The sequence below is a fragment of the Eublepharis macularius genome, chromosome 2 (assembly GCF_028583425.1).
Source record: "Eublepharis macularius isolate TG4126 chromosome 2, MPM_Emac_v1.0, whole genome shotgun sequence".
In the NCBI taxonomy this organism is placed as follows: Eukaryota; Metazoa; Chordata; class Lepidosauria; order Squamata; family Eublepharidae; genus Eublepharis; species Eublepharis macularius.
In genome coordinates this window covers 136,869,594-136,887,905 of record NC_072791.1, presented here as the reverse complement: position 1 = coordinate 136,887,905, position 18,312 = coordinate 136,869,594, and the positions used below count along the sequence as shown (strand labels likewise).

The 18,312-nt window shown below is 42.5% G+C and overlaps 1 protein-coding gene across 1 annotated transcript in view; it reads right to left on the bottom strand.

Moving 5' to 3' along the window:
- MUC6 (mucin 6, oligomeric mucus/gel-forming) overlaps positions 1–15,935 on the bottom strand; it is a 70,477-nt gene extending 54,542 nt beyond the window's left edge. Inside the window, exons 1-2 of the mRNA XM_054970007.1 lie at positions 15,887–15,935; positions 15,040–15,075 (exon numbers count right to left, since the gene is read on the bottom strand). Of these exons, the coding sequence (XP_054825982.1) occupies positions 15,040–15,075; positions 15,887–15,935 (85 nt within the window). The remainder of the gene's footprint in view (positions 1–15,039; positions 15,076–15,886) is intronic.
- Positions 15,936–18,312: the final 2,377 nt, after the last annotated feature.

The following is an 18,312-nucleotide window of genomic DNA, read 5'->3' as shown; positions in this document are numbered from 1 at the left end:
TTCGATTTATATACCGCTCTTCAGGACAATTTAATGAGCACTCAGAGTGGTTTATGAAGTATGCCATTATTATCCCCACAACAAAACACCCTGTGAGGTGGGTGGGGCTGAAAGAGCTCCTGAGAGCTGTGACTAGCCCAAGGTCACCCAGCTGGATAAAAACAGAGGAGTGGGGAATCAAACCCGGCTCTCCAAATTAGAGTCCCACACCCTTAACCACTACACCAAACTGGGTCTCACTGCTTACCAGCCCTCATGCTGGCTCTCACTGCTTACCAGCCCTCATGACATCTGTTGATTTCCTGTCATGTTATATGATGACAAAAGAGGGCCAGGGTATTTTGGAACAGCAAAGAGAAGGAATGGAAAGGGGTATATTTCTCTGTTCACTAATGCTGTTTGGTAAGGATGGCTGTTTTTGTAAGTTCTAAATATAGGAGGCCCTGACTGGTATAGCCCAGGTGAACTTGATCTCCTTAGTTATCAGAAACTAAGCAGGGCTGGCCTTGGTTAGTAATTGGATGGGAGACCTCCAACAAAGACAAGCGTTGCAGAGGCAGGCAATGGCAAACCACCTCTGTTAGTCTCTTGCCATGAAAACCCCACTAGGGGTTGCCATAAGTCAGCTATGACTTGAGGGCACTCTCCACCACCAATTATAAGAGAAGAAACACTCACCTAAATCAGGCCATTCGTGACTCCTTTTGTCTAAAGGAAAAGATATATTTTAGTTATTTTGTAATAATATATAGCATATCAAAACTCCTTTTTAAACACTGATGAACACTATTGTTGGGTTGTAAACCAAATTGTTTGAATGACCCTGGAAAACAGCAATGTTTTCAAAAAATCAGGTGAAAAAATACTCTTGAATGTTACATTTTCAAATGCAACATATATAGATTAACTTCTTTGTCCTTTGCATGTTTTTTGTAGCTCCACTCCCAGCACAATTATTCTAATTCCATCACTATCCCACACATTTTCGTCTCTGAAGGAGACGTCTCTATGACTTGGAAGCTTGAAACAAGCATTTTAATCCTAATTTATTGAACAAGAAACATGTCTGTGTGCTGTCAAGTCACACTCACAATCAACTTCTGGTGACCCCTGCAAGGGGCTGTCAAGACAAGTGAGAAGCAGAGGTGGTTTTCCATTGCCTTCCTCTGCAGAGTCTTCCTTGGTGGTCCCCCATCCCAGTACCAATTCTACTTATCTTCTGAGATCTGGTGAGACTGGTCTATGCCATGACACCTTCCTTCATTAGAAACACTGAGCTGGAAGAGATCTAAAGGGTCATCTAGTCCAACCCTTGCACAACACAGGAAATTTGCAACTACCTCCCCCCTCCAGTGAAACCTCCGGTGACCTCTGCTCTTTGCCCTTCCTGACCCCAAAGCGGTGATCAGCATTACCTTGGGCATGTAAGAAAGGGGCACGAGCCAACTACCAACTCATCCCTTCATGCATCTCTCTCTTGATCTGTGTACATTCATATTGAGTCACAGAGTCATCATTGCTGTCAGGTGGCCATCTAGCCTCTTCTTAAATACCTCCAAAGATGGAGAGCCCACCACCTCCAACAAAACTTGTTCCACTGAGGAACAGCTCTTCAGGAATTTCTTCCTAATGTCTAGCATAACTATTTTGCTTTAATTGTAACCAGTTGTTTCTGGTCTGACCCTCTGGGGCAACAGAAAACAACTCTGCTTGATCCTCTGTATAACAGCCCTTCAAATACTCATTTGCCTCCTCTCTAGGCTAAACATACCCAGTTCTTTCAACCTTTCCTCATAGAACTTGGTTTCCAGACCCTCACCATCTTTGTTGGCCTCCTTTGTATATATTCCAGCTTGTTAACATCCTTCTTAAACTGTAGTGCCCAGTACTCCAAGTGAGGTCTAACCAGAGCAGAGAAGAGTGTTGTTTACATTATTTATATATTGTCTTATAACCATAAGATTATCTACTGATTCCAAAGGAAAAAAACCTTTTTGTATGGGCCAGTTGCAAATGTTATCACTTATCCATGATTACCATTGCAAAGTCCTCACTTGAGCTTATGTGTGGGGAACAGCAGTCCTCTGTCTCCTGTACACTGATCCAATTTCATGGAGGATGTGCTTGCCAGAATCAGCTGCCTTCCAGAAGCATATAGCATGGATATGCTCATTCTGAAGGAACAATTTAGAAAAAACTACTCCCATGGTTATGCACAAAACCCCGACCTGGGCTTACTTGGTTATGTGCTCTCTGCCTTCCCATGATGGCTGCCCCAGCCTGTGACAGAAGTTGCTGAAAGTTACAATGAGTTGATTGAAGAATATGGCATCCCTCTGCAGAGAGGACTGTGAGGACTGGCCTGTACTCTTGGTCAAATTTGTGCATTGCCTAATTGTTGGTAATTTTACTACAGGAATAGGATGGTTGCTGCTCTCCTGTGGCTCCATCCCATGCTGCTATGGTAATGGTACAGCAGGAGAAATGAAGTGGGAATTGCTGCTGACTATATGGTTACTTCCCTCCACAGTGACAGTGGTCATTCTCACAGCTGCATGTAATGGAGTCAAGGCAAAGGCAACTGCACTACTCCTGACACCTAAGAACAGATTGTTATTAAATATGCAAAGGTTTACCTCTTTGTAACACCACTTCTTGCCTTTGGAAAATGGGGGCCTCCCTGTGAAAACCTGCTAAATAAACAAGAAAAACAAATAAAGAAAATTAATATTCAAATAACTGAAAATTGTTATAATTTCCCAAATATTTTTGGAATTATCAACATTTTAAAACATGAAATAATTGCTTAGACTTCTTTAAAAATACTGTAACAAGATGATATTAGTCTGAAATGAAATGTAATGGCTGTTCAGAGAACTGTGATTCTCGAAAGCTTATGCTACAATAAAGTTGGTTAGTCTTAAAGGTGCTACTGGACTCTTTTTGATTTTGCTACTACAGACTAACACGGCTAACTCCTCTGGATCTATGACCGTAGAGTTGTTGCCAACAAATCAATATCTGCTACAGTCAAGTGTAACTCAAACACATAATTACAAGCAGAAATAACTCTCCCTGCTTATAATGGATTAATATTTTACAAAAAAATTAGCCCATTAAAACGAAATTCAGTATAAGACAGTTTAGCCCTCTGGATGCCCTTAAGGTGAATACAGAAAAGATATGGAGGTGGAGAGGTTTGTGTTGTGAAGCACTGATGGAACAGGAAGCAGTGCTGCAGATATGGAAGCAGGGCAAAAGCAGTTTATTAGCTGAAGAGACGAGAGGTCATAATAGTAATAATATTGCAATGTAATAAATGTGAGAGTCCCATCCTGTATGAAATCTGACTATCCTGTGTTTGAAAAAGGCTAGTCTCAGATTTAATCTTTGTCCTCTCATTTCCTAGCACATTTGTCTATAACAGTGATTTTTATCATGGTTATAATCAATCAGCCATTCATCTATAAGTAATGGGTTGGAAATTTTTACCCAGGTTCACTAAAATGCATTGTATTCCTGTAAGAAGATGCTGAAACCAACATTCAACAAATCAATATTTCAACCAGCAAGTACTTCCTGGTAGCTAAGCCAGATGATTATAACAATAATGTATTGTGAAATACTTCATCAATTACAATGTGGCTATTGTTTCACCTTTCTTGTGGCAGTAAATAATGTGCATTTTACATTTGATTCCTGCACCCATAAAGACTGTCTGATGTAGACATGCTGTGGTTGATTTCAGAGATGCCCTCATGTTCCCAGTTTGAACTGACTCATGTCAACATCATTGTGAAACTAGATTGTATCACAACAGGAGATCTGTTAACTAATGGACTCTGAGGCTGTTATGACTTCAGAAACTAAAAAAAATGCAGTTTAGCCCTCTTCACATGTCAGAGTGAGTGCACATACATCCTGTTTGCACATGCGTACATCTCTTTGTAAGAAAGAGCCAACGTGTGTTTGTTTACAAATAAAAGCAGGGACCAGTACCTGGATAATGGTAGGGTTTGTATCTAAGGTTGCCAGGTCCCTCTACCATCCAAGTGGGAGGGTGGACCTGGCACTTACCTCTTGCTGGCAGTGTGTTTGCGTTGTGCGTGCACGAGCAAAATGCATACATGCTTTCGACATGTGCAATGATGTCATTTCCAGGAGCGACATCATTGTGCCAGACAGGTGAGTGCTCCTGTGCTCTGCATGGGGCTGATTCATCCTGTTTCAGGCCAAAATCGGCCCTAAATGAAGCGTGGAAGCATTTGCACAGTTGGTACGACAACGTCACTCCCGGAAGTGATGTTGTTGCGCCCCGCCCCAGGAGTGCACGCACTGTGCATTTTCCTGGGATGCTTGCTGGTGGCCTCGAGGGGGCTTGCTACCTCCTGCCGATTGCTGGTGAATCGGCGGGCAAGGAGTCAAATGCCCAGAAGTTTGCCCACCACTGGCGGGCACCTGGGAACCCTATTTGGATTACATGTTCACTTGTTGACTGTAAGATGAGTATTACTTAATGCACATATAAAGAACAATCACATGTACATTGTATACAAATTGTATGTGCATTCACTGTAACTTGTGAACAGGGCTAGTGTTTAAGCATGATGCAACAGAGTTTATCACAGACTGGAACCTTTCAAACAATCCAGTTCCATACATTGGTTTAGATCCTGCCAAAAATATCCTATCCCTTAACTAGTAAGAACTAGGAATACTTTTCTTAATGACCTGGAAACATTTCCCCCCTATTTTCAGAATGTGACACTGACCCCTAGAGTCAATGGGAGGGAGCAAGAAATAATTTGTAGCATCTGAACTGAGAGAGACAAAGAGAGACAGAGAGCTGCAAGTGTAGCCGAAATGCATGAAGTCATGGCGGGGGGGGGAGGGGGGAGGAGGACAGGGAGTTGGACAGTCCACGTCTTTATGGAATCAATGTTTTTGTTGCCATATAGGAATCTATTGCTTCTAATATGGTCTGCTTCTGTAGCTGACAATAAATACATACATGCTAGGGCATACCAGGGATCAAGGGTGGAGGGACAGTTTGGAAGTTGCATGATCCGCTTCTCAAAAATTCCCCCTTCCAGTATGCTCTAAGCTCTCTTTCCTCTAGAGCTTCCACATGTGGGGGAAGAGTACACTTTACTGGTGCCTGGAGGTCCAGAGGGGCCCAGCCCAGGCAGCAATTTCTATTCCATGAGGAAAAAATGAGAGTAAACTGTAGATCATGCCTGAGGATATTTATAGAAACTTATTTCCTGGTATCTATGTATCTATTATCTGACACCAGATCTGGTGCTATTTGCTGGAGCTAATCGGAAGCATTGCTAGACCAGCAAGCTCAAGCAATATTCATAACTGCTGGGCCTCCTGGGTCTATCATAAAAAGAATTACCAGTCCCAAAGTTCCTTTTGCATAGGTAAACAGGAGGGATACCTCGTGGGAAGGGCAAAGCAAAGCACCATAAGACTGTGGGAGCAAGGACTGTTGCTTCTTCTGGTAGGATTTGCAGGCCCAAAATATATATAAGTGTCCAATTCTCTCACAGTCACAAGCATACATGCTCTCTGTTGCCATGTCTGGTGGTGGACATAAATATGAATCAGGCAGCCAGAAACATAAGGAAGTAAAAGAAGGAAACAAAAAGACGCAAAAGGACACCAATCTATCCGCCAGTTTTTTAAATCAGAAAAGGCCTTTCTGCAGTCAGGCAACAATACAGTAACTAGGGAAGCAGAAGAACAAAATCAAGATGGAAAATTATTTCAATGCAAAGACTAAGGGCCAAGCTACACATGACGAATGACACTTGAACGGCAAGTGTATTTCTCCCTGTTCACTTGCCCTCCACTGTCCACTTGCCGTTCAAGTGTCATTTGTCATGTGTAGCTTGGCCCTAAGTCTGTGGCAACTAATCTGCAGTGAAATATGTACAGATTCACTTTTAATCTTTGAAGCAAATTCATATTTGGTCTTAATTTTGAAGCCTGGAAAGAGCTCTACAATACTCTTTCTGAGCTTTTCAGTTCCAGAGTTCAAAGATCAGAGCTGAGGTGGAGCTCGGTCAGATCCCCCTGCATTGACTCTGATGGGCGGATCTTCCTGAGTTTCGAAAGAAAGGATTTGCCCCTCGTCATGGGAACACAACTACAAAACACAGGGAAACCGGGCATCAACAGGCAACAGCAGGACACAAAGGTAATTTGGGCCCATTCTGCATTGGCAATTTAGGATGATTCAGATTCCATTCTGCTTCTCTTAATCTCCAGATTTCCACACGAGGGAAAGATGCAGAATCAACCTGAGATGCAGATGCAGAATCAATCTTTCCCTGGCTTGCCCCTGACTTTTGCCCATGCACACATATGGCAACTTTTTTTTGAAGCTGCCCTTGAGTCACCCTTGATGCATCTTTTTTGTGTGCAGAAATTATTGTCCCTAACTGCTTCTCCACCCAGCTTTGCCCTTCCCTAGGCGCTGATTAGTTGGCCACCTGGTAGAAACCATTCCCTCCCCAAATCTCCACACATTCCTTCTTTATTTTTTTTAAAGCAAGGAAACGGTCCTTTTAAGCACAATGTCTGTCCCATTCCCTAATGGCAATCCACATTCACTACTGATCACTTCTTGGTTTTACTTTTTTATTTCCTTTATTTACAACTGGGGCTCACATTCATGGTGATTTGGAAATGCAGGTGGGAGACTCATCTCAAAAATCTGCCTTCCCCATCCCAGAACACAGTCAAATGATGTGAGGAGGCCAGTGAGAATGCTGTTTTTTGGGGCAGTATTTGAACACTTTGCTCTTGTAGAGAGGTGCTGTTTTGCACCAAGCAGACAAGTCAAACCACACAGAGCAATCTGCTAGAAGCTAGGGGAACAAGTGCAAAAAGTATTTTGTAGGTTTCCCCTCAGAACTTCACTGCCAATTGCCTCTCCAGATTTTTTTTTTTAAAAAAATGGGCACAGAACTGCCCAATCAGCGAAGGCTGATGGGGGGATGGGGGGCACACTGCCATCATTGCAACATTACAACGTATGCCCTACATTTTTTTAAAAAGGCAGCTTCAAACAGATACTTCTCAACTCATTTGGAATAAGAAAGCAGATACCAAATCTCCTCGAGCTCGTGCAGTGCAGAATACCAGGAGCCCAAGCCAATTCAACACTGATTGGCATGAATTCTCAGAAGCTCTGGCTTAAAGTGTGCCATGTAGAATGGGCCTTATTGGCATTATCATGAAACAGGATTAAAAAAAAAATCACTATTCTGTGCGAGTTGGCAATGAAGCCCTCTCGTGCTTGGATTCTGGCCTGCCACCACTGCTTTGCCAATCCGTTTCTTGCCATTATGTGTGCCCACTGACCCTCATCTTCTTTGGGGTCCCTTATTGTGTGTGTGTATGTTTTGTGCTTGGGGGAAGAAAAGAGGGTTTACTTTGTCATGGCTGGCATTTACAGGTGATGCTGCAACATTGCTTGCAATGCAACAATTTCACTTTCTGCATGCCTGGAAGTGATGTTGTCATGTGAAAACCCACAATTTTGGCAAAAAATACAGATTTTTTGCACACCAACCAGAGTAGTTCTAGCATGATGATTTCTGTAGTGAAAGTGATATCATCATGTCTCCAGAGTGGCTCACTGGCGTATATGCAAACGTAAGATTCTCTCCTGCTGCCTGCCATCTCCCCTCGCATCCTGCTGGTTGGCAGTTGTGTGACCTAGCAATCCTGGTACATACAAGCATGCATAATCATACAAAGCAAAATTGGCCACTGTGAAGCCAAAAGGCATGAAGTGCAAGATGCACACTGTGGCATTTCTATGAAAAGTCAAATGTATAAAAAATAAATACAAAATCAAGGTGAGGGTGATCTTTTCTGCAGTTGAAATAAGAAAATCTTGTGATACCTTAAAGACTTTATTGTGGCCAGATACAGGAAGACCAAGTGAACATACTTAGCATTAGAAATTAGCAATAATTTCCTGGCATTGCTGTATTAATTTAACAGTTATAAATTAAGTGGAATAGATCCTAATTAAGCTACAAACAGAACCCAAATGCTGAAGTCTTTCTTCAAAGGATTTTTGTTGCATAATGGTCCCTTGCAGTTCAGCAGCAGAATGTCCTTAGAGATTAAAATGTTCTGTTGCTTACAGTCACTATATTTATCTTGAATATATTTGAACTTCACACAGAAATGTCACAGACTGTACTTTTGCATTTTGTGGCTTTTAGCCTAATTGGTCACAATTGTTTTTTCCTACAAAAACTCATGCATCTGATGAAGTGTGCTGTAGTCCACAAATTATTATGCCACAATAAACCCGGTGCCACACCAGCCTATTCAGTTCTTACTGACTGGGAGAGGGAAGGCAGGAAAGGATAAGCTGGTGCTAAGCTCTTGTGGCCCTTTCTTATATGGCCAAGTTAATGCCAATCACCTATTTTGGGTCAGGAAGGAATTTTCCTCCAGGCCAGACTGGCTAGGGATCCTGGAGGTTTTTTTTGCCTTCCACTGGGCAAAGACTGGGAGAGAGTGTGTGTGGGGTGGGTGGGGGGTGGGTGGGGAGGTGGCTGTTAGTACCACAACTTGAAAATTCATGTTTTGCCCTATTTATACAGAATTGAGATCATAATACACAAGTTTTATTTGCAGGTTTTATTAGACTGCACCTACAGGTTGGTGCTTTCTTCAAAAGAAACATCAATAGAAAGAATATGGCATGGGGTAACCCAGTAGGGATATTGCTCCAAATGCTATTGGGCATACAGAAACAGTCATGTGGTCGTTTGGATCCTGACCCTATTTTTTCACAATACAGTGACCATCAGCACATCTAGAAGTCATTCCACAACATCCATATGATTAATGTGAGAATTTTTTTAAAAAAATGGAGTTAAGTCTTTGTCAACGGAAGCCATTGAAATATGGTTAAACCCATATTTAAGCTATTTCTATTTCAGTGGTGATCCTTTGTGAAGGGCACATACGTCTGCACAATTGAAATATATATTAAAATGGCCATTTTCTAAGTTGATCAAAGGCTTACCAAGGCAGAACATAAGTACTAAAGATAGTGCATGCTAACACCAACAAATCTCATGTTGTTATACTAGCCCTGTAGCACTATGATTCCAGACTCTCAAATAAATACACTGACCCAAATAGTTAGGGCTGATTCGTTCGGTTCTTAATAAAACAGGAAACACCAAATAAGAGAAATAGACACCTTTAGCTTAAATATGGGTTTAACCATATTTCAATGGCTTCCGTTGACAAAGGCTTAACTCCATTTTTAAAATTTTTTTCCACATTAATCATATGGATGTTGTGGAATGACTTCTAGATGTGCTGATGGTCACCGTATTGTGAAAAAATAGGGTCAGGATCAATGTTCCCTCTAAGCGGTGCAGTGTTGTGAGCCAGAAATCCAATTTGTGAGCAGCAACTTGCAAGTTGTGAGCGCGCCTTTTCGAAAACCAGAATCCATTTGATTAAAAGACTTTTGATTTAGGTTGTCTGAGGCATTGGTATTGGGTCCCATCAATATGTTGACGACACCCACTTAGGCATGTGGTTCTCAAAAGCTTATGCCTCAATAAAGTTGGTTAGTCTTAAAGATGCTACAGGACTCTACTATTTTGCAACTACAGACTAACATGGCTAACTCCTCTGGATCTACGGAGAAGAAGAATTGAGCATCATCCAGCCCTGCAATGCACTCACTCTCTGGCTATTCCCTTCTATGTTTTATATAAAAAGGTGTTGTGAAGCATGCCTGCAAATGGCTCAGACTCCATTTCTTTCCATGTGCATCAGTGTATTGCCAGAGTTTTCTTTGCATTTTGGGCAACATCAGGCAGATGAGCTTCAGTAAGGGTTCCTCTTTGCCCACAAGCAAATCCTAAACAGAATGTGATGTGCAGTCATCCCTCCCTCTACCTCTGCACTGTCGATTGGCATTTCCTGTCTCTTCTGTGGCCAGGTCTGCAGAAAGAAGAAGGAAGCTGGCTGAAGGTGCAGGGGGAGCACCTATTTAGCTTCCAGCTGAGAGCTGCTCATTGGAACAGCCTAGAACTGGCCTTTAGTCACCCTAGAGGCTTCATGGCTTTAGAACTCTTTCCTTTTCTCTTTGTGAGTTATGGTCATGGAATCTTTGAAATGAAATCAAGTCATAAAGCGTAAAGTCAGCATTGAAGTCCTGCCTTCTCCTTGCTTGCCATTCTGTTTTATTACACTGTATTGCAATGATCTATTCTCCCCTGAAGATATAAGTAGAATGCCATTGATGTACAAAAATACTGGTAAAACTGAGGCTGCAGCTCCCCACTCCCCATGGAGTAATTTAACTAGAGGACAGCCTGTCTTACCAGCATGTGTAAAATTTCCAGATTCAGACCCTAGCTCTGTCATGAATTTTCCTTGCCATGCAACTCTTTGTGACTAGGAAGTCAATTTTTTGTGTGCATGTAAAATAGATTTCCTTAGTCATGAATTTACACACACAAAAAAAGAGTATTTCCCTACCTGGAGCTGGCAACCCTAGGAGTGTGAAACACCACCACCATCTCCTCCTCCTCCTCCAGCACCCGTGCTGGGCCAGAGAGGCTGCTCGGTGGGCTGGTGAAAAATAGCATGGGTGCCTGCCTCTGCTGCCTCCACCTTTTCCTACAGCACTGGGCCAGGGAGGATGCTTGGCGGGCTGGCAAAAGGCCTTGGGGATGCCCACCGTGGCTCCTCTTCCACACCCAGCAACGGGCCTGGGTAAGGCCGCACAGATGCCTGCCGCAGCTCTTTCCTCTGAGGGGCTGGGGAAAGGCTGTGTGGGCAGCTGACGCTGCACCTCCTCCAGAGCCCAACGAGGGGCCTGAGAAAGGCCACGTGGGCGCCTGCCACGGCTCTTTCCCCAGAGCCCGACAAGGGGCTGGGGAAAGGCCGTGTGGGTGCCCACCATGGCTCTTCTTCCAGAGCCTGGCAACGGGCCTGGGAAAGGCCACATGGGCACCTGCCATGGCTCTTCCCCCAGAGCCCGGCGAGGGGCTGGGGAAAGGCTGCCTGGGTGCCTACCATGTACAACAAAATAGAGCAACACGGTAATGTAATTGTCACAACAGAGAATCTCCCGTGTGGTATTATGTCTTCACAATTGTTTTAATAAAGGATATATTAATTGAGTACTGTTTCACAAATTTGTTTATACAGAGTAAGGGATGTAATAAACAATTTGTATATTCTTTTGTTTCTCTTGACACAACCGTATACTACACCATATATTGCAACCTCCCTAGACCTCAATTATACAGGCATCTTATGCGTTCTAAAAACAATTCATTAAAGTGTCCCGTGCTCAAAGTGCTATCATGGATGTTATTAAAGTGCAATTGCTTTTGGCATCTTATGACACTATTTCTCATATAGAACTCGATTTGCCTTGCATACAGGTACAATACAGGTACAGTATAAGGGTAATTCCAGACACTGTGAATGTCACAGATCAAAAGGACCTATAATCATAGGTTCACGTAGTTGGTTCTGTGACTGCATTCTCTAATGGACGGTCCAGATCCTTGTAAGGTCCGTTTCCAAGCTTCTTTCTCAAAGAGCACAGATGTCAAAGATTCATCATAGTTAACCTTCCATATCCCTCTTTGATTTGTCAATGGAAGTAATTGACAAATTGGGGTGGCATTTTGCAAGCAAATCCACTGAATTCGCAAGAGACCTACTCCTAACTGTCCTCTAAAGACCTCCCAAGTTCCAGGGAGATTGGACCCTGGGGAGCTATTTTATGGCCCCACAAAGAAGGTGCCCCAGCCACCCCATTTGTTTCTCTTGTGGGGAAAAACTGACTCCCACTGCAGAAATACATGGATCAAGGCTGCCATGGTCAGAGGTGCACTTCCAATTACAATCTACACACCAGGCAGCCCAACAGAACCAAACTGAAGCCCACCCAAAAAACCAATCTTCATGAAACTGGGGGGGGGGGTCATTAGAGGACAGTTAGCAGGGCCCCAGCCAATTTGGTAACATTCAGTCCAAAAATGGCTCCCACAGCCCCAGGAAAGCCCTGAAATGCTTTTTCCATTGGAAATAATGGCCAAATTGTATTGAATTTGCTCTGTACTGCTGAGGAAGATTTGAGTATGAGCAACGAGAAGGTGCATCATGGGATACCATTCCTTGTCTCCCCCCATATAGACTAAAATCGGCGCTCTGCACTCACTGATTATGACCATGGACACACACAAATGCAGATACACAAAGTTACAGGACATATGCATGGACTGAAATTAGAGGACATGTGCTCAGCTTGGGGGAAAGTCGACATGGACACATTGGAGTACATGTACTTCTAAACACTTGCACAAACTCGCATAAGTCATCTTGTATAGTTTGGCCCTCAGTTAAAAGCTTATGGGTTATACTAGATCCAGCACTACTACTAGAAAAGCAAGTTAAGGCAGCTGCAAATAATGCTTTCTACAACCTCACTCAACATGGCTGATCTGGTCACCTGGATCCATGCTATGGTAACATCCAAACTTGACTATTGTAACACACTATTTAGAGATCTCCTGTCTAAGTTGACTAGGAGACTCCAAATGGTGCAAACTGCTGCGGCTCAGCTGTTATCAGGAGCGAGCAGAAGCATGAATATCACTCCTATCCTGCAGTCACTCCATTGGCTACCTATCAGTTACCATGGTCAAGTCAAGTTATGCAAAGCTCTTCATGCCTTCAAGTGTACCTACAGGACTGCCTCTCTCCCTACGTTTCTTCACGGCAGCTTCACTTATCTGTACAGGGTCTCCTGCAGGTGCTCCCCTGCACATAGACGAAATTGACAGCTGCCTGTACATGTGCATTCTTTGTGATAGACCCCACCTTATGTAACAGCCTGCCTGAGGTGATCAGGAAAACTCCCACTCTCCTAGCTTTCTGCAAATGACACGAAACTGAATTATTCAAAAGGGCTTTTTACTAAGGTAGAAAGGCTATGTTGTAGGGAGGGGGTCTCCGATTCTTCACTAACGAGTTAGGGACGATAGACTTCACCACTATGTTGTTTTATGTCCTATCTGTTGCTTAAGTAAGTGCTCCTATGTGCTACCTGTATTTTAAGTATGATTCTTCTGGGTACTTATATGTTGTCTAACGTCAGTCCTAGAATTGCTTATGTTCTGTTTCAGCATTTCTTCAACTCTGTATTGGATTCTTGCTAATGCTATGGCTTTGTAAACTTGTATTTATTTACCCCATAGCATTGTTTATGGAAATGTCCTTGATATTGATTGTACTAATTTCACACTATGTAATCCACCTTGAGTCTCAGTGAGAAGGGCGGACTATAAATGACACAAACAAATAAACGTTGCCCCCTCTCCAACCCCTGCCTCCCCTAGGCTCCACCCCCTGCAAATATCCAGGGATTTCCCTTCCTGGGGTTGACAACCATATTGTGCTTAGAGTTCCCAATCTTATGATGTGAATTATACACTGAACCACATGGGTGTGACTAAGGAGCATCACATCCTGAGGTAGGCTGAGGGCAGATGTGCAGCAGTCTTCTGTGGGGATGAGGAATTTTCATTGCAAATGCATGACTCTCCTTCTTAAGCCAACAGCTGTGGCTGGGAATGCATAGCTCTTTGAACAAAGCTGAACTCTAAGCAGCTATTTGGGAAGAAGGGATGAATTCAATCAAAGACACATCCCAGTCCCTCTTCCATCCCAAACAGCTGATGGTTGGGCTTTCAGCCTTTTCCTATGCTGTGTGTTGGATAGCACCCACAGGGTTCGATACAGCCATCTGTCAACAGAAGGCACAGTTGATTCCAGATCTACCCTGCTTTCCCCTCCCCCAGTAGTTTCTTCTGAGCCCCTAGTTTATTCCCAGTCATGCTGGCCATGAGGCTGCAGTGGGGAGGTGAAAGGGGATGAAATTACCCTTTCTATCTTTTTCATCAGGGATGATATAACTCTGGTTTCCAAGCTATATTGCAGGATGCTTGGGGAGGGGCTCTGACTCAGTGGTAAAGCACCTGCTTCACAGGCAGTATGTCCCAGGTTCAATCCTTGGCAGTTCCAGTTAGCAGATCTAAGGTACTAGGTGTTGAGGAAGATCTTTTGCTACTTTTAGACTATGGAGCTCCACTAACAGTCAAAACTCACAGACAAAATATGGACAAACATTCTAACTCAAGGCAACTTCATGTGACACAAGGGAGAATTTGTGTGAGCAAATTAACTTCGGCTCTAATATCTGGCATCTTTGATAAGATTAGAAGCCTGTGGTTATATATATAGCCCAATTTTTAAACTGGGAATATGACATGAAAATTTATGCTACACTTTATTCATCCATACCATTTTAATCATGAACTCATAACATTTATTTGCGCTTTTTAGGAAAATGCCACTTCATTCATACTTGACAAGGCTGGGGCTTGTTTTGAGAATTAACATTTATTGATGAAAATTTTCCTGCAGTTTTTTCCCCTTTCCAAATTATAATCTTCCACTGGATACCATAGTGATGGGAGTAATAGAAATATCATAGCAGAATTTACCGTTACAATTAGTTTTATGACTCTGGAGCCAAATTCTGATCTTTGATCCACTGGGACTGTCTCTTTACTATGTAGAGGCATTATTATAAATTGGCCTGGGACGTTTAAATGAAAACTTCAATTGTATACATTTCTTTTTTTTTCAGACTTGTGCTACAAATTCATCTTTCAGGGGTATGTTCTTTTGTGTAGTTATTGTCAAATGGGTCATTAGCTACCGTAAACAATATAATATAAATAAATTCAGGACTGTGGAGACCCAGTCAGTAATATTGTCCTAGAAACTTACACTAGATGCTTAAATTGTTTTTGGCAGACCAAAGGAATAAATAACAGGAAACCACAATCTAGGAGGGAAAAAACAAAATAAACTACAAAGTATGGGAGAGTTTTGTTAAACAATGAATGGCAAACGTGGTAAGTAGGAAAAATTAATATGTCATACACTTACCTGATAATGTGCCTGAAAGATCCAAATGGTTCTGATCTGAGAAATAAGGAGAAAAAACCCATTATGAAACAAATGTTGAAGCCAGAGTAATTATTAGTATGGTTCCCTGTAGCTATTTGCTCCGAGTGTAGGCGTATCCATGGTAATTAGCCACGATATGCAAATGGAACCTCCCTAGCTAGAAGCATTATAGCTGTGCTTACTTAATATTGGAACTACTACATAGCCAACAGAGCTGCAGGATTTTTGCTCTAACCTAAAGGCACCATTACAGAGAAATATGAGGTGTCAAAAGAATACTTTTTTGCCAGGTATAAGTGTTGACCTTTGTCCTTGAAGAAGTTCATGGAAGAATATTAATTATCACAAACAGAAGATATTTATTTCTAGGATCATTGCATGGTATTATTTTACAGCTCATAACTCTGAAATTATATTCCAGAGAAGGTTCTGTATAGTCGAGAGGGAGGAGGTTGCTTGGTGAAGAGCAGCATGAAAAGCAGGGCACACTAAATACCCAAGAAGAATTGCCAAGAACAGAAGAGAATCAGTCGATTTTGCCTCAGTGTGTTGCATTTATAATCATAGACTCCAGTTTAGCAGTCATGTTATGATTCTTTTCTTCTTCTTTTTAAAAATCTTCTTGTTGGGAAATTAATATTCATTGGTCATTCCAGCCAGAAGTGGTAAAGAGAAAAGGGACTTGATGCCACCAGCTTATCTATAAAAAGAATCTTCTAAAGTAATAATTTATTGGCTCCTCTTTCTTTATATCCTTGTTTTGGAACCAATGGCAGACTGAAAAAAAAAGTCTTTGGCAACTATCTAGACGTGCCTTGAGACTTACCTGAGCTATGCAAGATGGTGCTGAGGAGAACTAGCAGTGCCCAAAACATGATGTCCACCTTGAATGGAGAGTATTTTTTCGGGGCTCTCCTCCTCCCCAGCTGCTTAAACAGGGCAGGGCAGTGCTGCTGCTGCCACTTTCTAGCCTCACCTTTTCAAGCTTGTATTCTTTATATAGAGCACTACAAGGCCCTCCCTTATTCCCATGCACTTTTTGGAATGGCCACACAGCTGGGCAAAGTGAAGTAGCCGCCAAACAGGATCTTCACTTTATCAGACTCTACACACCTCAATGCCATTTAGCAAAGAAAGAAAAAACACATACCTCCTTCACTTCATTATCAGTTTTACACAGCAAGTTGAATGGATGTGGCTTGCAACAGTTCAAACATATTTAAAAGTATTTACTGTAGATGTGTGGCACCATGTCCAAAAAGAAATGCAGAGCTGTAGTGGGCAAAATCTGATAGCATCCGATAAGGTGGAAACATTGGTTAAAAACAGAAGACCCAGGTGGGAAAGGCTGCAAATGCTGCCAGTATGAACAAGCAATGGGCAAGAAAGGAGTCAGAATGAGAATAAAATATAACACAAAGCTGCTGGTCTCAGAGCCTTTGGATTAACTGTTTCTTATCACCATTATAAATCTCATTCTTTAGTGTTTATCCTTTCACACAAAGTGGGAAGGAACCCTTTTCAGCTCTAAATAATGGCATTTGTTTCCAGGAAGAGGGCTGGACAAGCATAATTAGGGGGAATGTAGTTCAGTTTATAAGATACACTCGAATGCAATTCCATTATTCCAGAGCACAATGTATATTGTGATTTGCTCCCACAGAAATGAATGGAAGCTGTGTTCTTGTGAATGAGGTTTGTGCCACAAGAGAACTTTCTAGTGGACCATCTTCCCCCAAACTTCTGGAATCAGGAATGTCTTCAGATGGTGGTAATGGCTTGGCTTGCAGCAGAGTGAGATGGGAGTGAGGTAGTTAGGGCTGCCAGATCCCCTGTTGGGAGCAGGGGATCCTCCACTCCCAGCCTCTGCCTGCTGCTTCCACTCATCTGACCAATGGTAAAGGCCTGAGGTATGGGCCCAAGAGACAAGAAACCTCCCAGACCAGTGTGTTACTTTCTTAAGTGATGTCATTGTGCCCATCGGCGGGCATGCTCAAATTGGCCCCTGTGAAGGGCGGGAGCATGCCAGCTGCCAGGCATGATAACATCACTTCTGGAAGTGATGCCATCGTGCTTTCTGGGAGCATGCCTGTGCTTTGTGAGTGAGGAAGTTGCCCCCATGTGAGTACCAGGTTCCCCCTCCCACAGGGAGGGTAAGGGGACCTGGCAACCTTAGAGGTAGTAGAATCATAAGGTTATAGAACGTATGTTGCCAATTCAGGCTGAAAATAGAAGACAGAAATTTGGAATGCTTTCATGTTTAAAGGGAGGGGAAATACCTCCCAACAAGCAGAAAATTAGCACACCAATGAGCTACAGGGCTGGCATTTCTTCTACTATGATAGTTATTTTTAACTGCAAGGAGGGATTTGTTTACAATGCAGGGGGGTATTCAAAACGGCATTCCCCAACCTGCTATCTGACATACTGCAATGCATGTACCCATGTCAGAATTCCACCGTTTCATTTTGCCATCTACATAGGCAAGATTTATAGCACTTAAGCAAGGTTAAATTGTTTGTTTATAACCCAAGATTAGGGCACAGGATATTTACATCTCTGCAGAACAGGCTCAAATGGGAGTAATGTAACAAAATGATATACAGTAATTATGCTATTTTTATTCCAGGTTTATGTAGCCCTTCTCTGTACATGTTTGCACCCATAAGCAACAGGTTCAGAGGAAGGCATCTGTTTCCGCACATGGATTGTATTCTTCGGATTGTGTTTATTAATGAAAAAGTCAATGTGCCAGGGCCATAATCATGAAGAAGTGCTCTTTATTTGCACTGTCATCTCCAAACAAATATTGTACAGATGTCCCCTGTGATTTCAGACCATTGTTCCATAAAGGTTACTATTGTCTAATCAGAGTGGCAGTGGGGCTTTCCAGGATCTCAGGCAGAGATCTTTCACATCACCTACTACCCAATACATTCAAACTGGATATGCTAGTGACTGAACCTGGCACCTTCTGCATGCAAAAAATATGCTCTGCTGCTGACCCATGACACCCTCACCAGTAGCCCTTGCAAAACACTCAAGATGGAAGCTCAAGTTCATTTCTGATGGCAGCCCTACACTCCCGAATCATTTGGATGCTACCAAAATCAAATGTGAACCAAACCTTAATTTTCAAAATAAACACAGTCATTCAAAATTAACACAATTAAATAGGCCAGTGTAATATAGATAGTGATACATTAATGTTGCGCCCCCAAACCTTATTGATGCCTCATAGTGGCAAGCCTA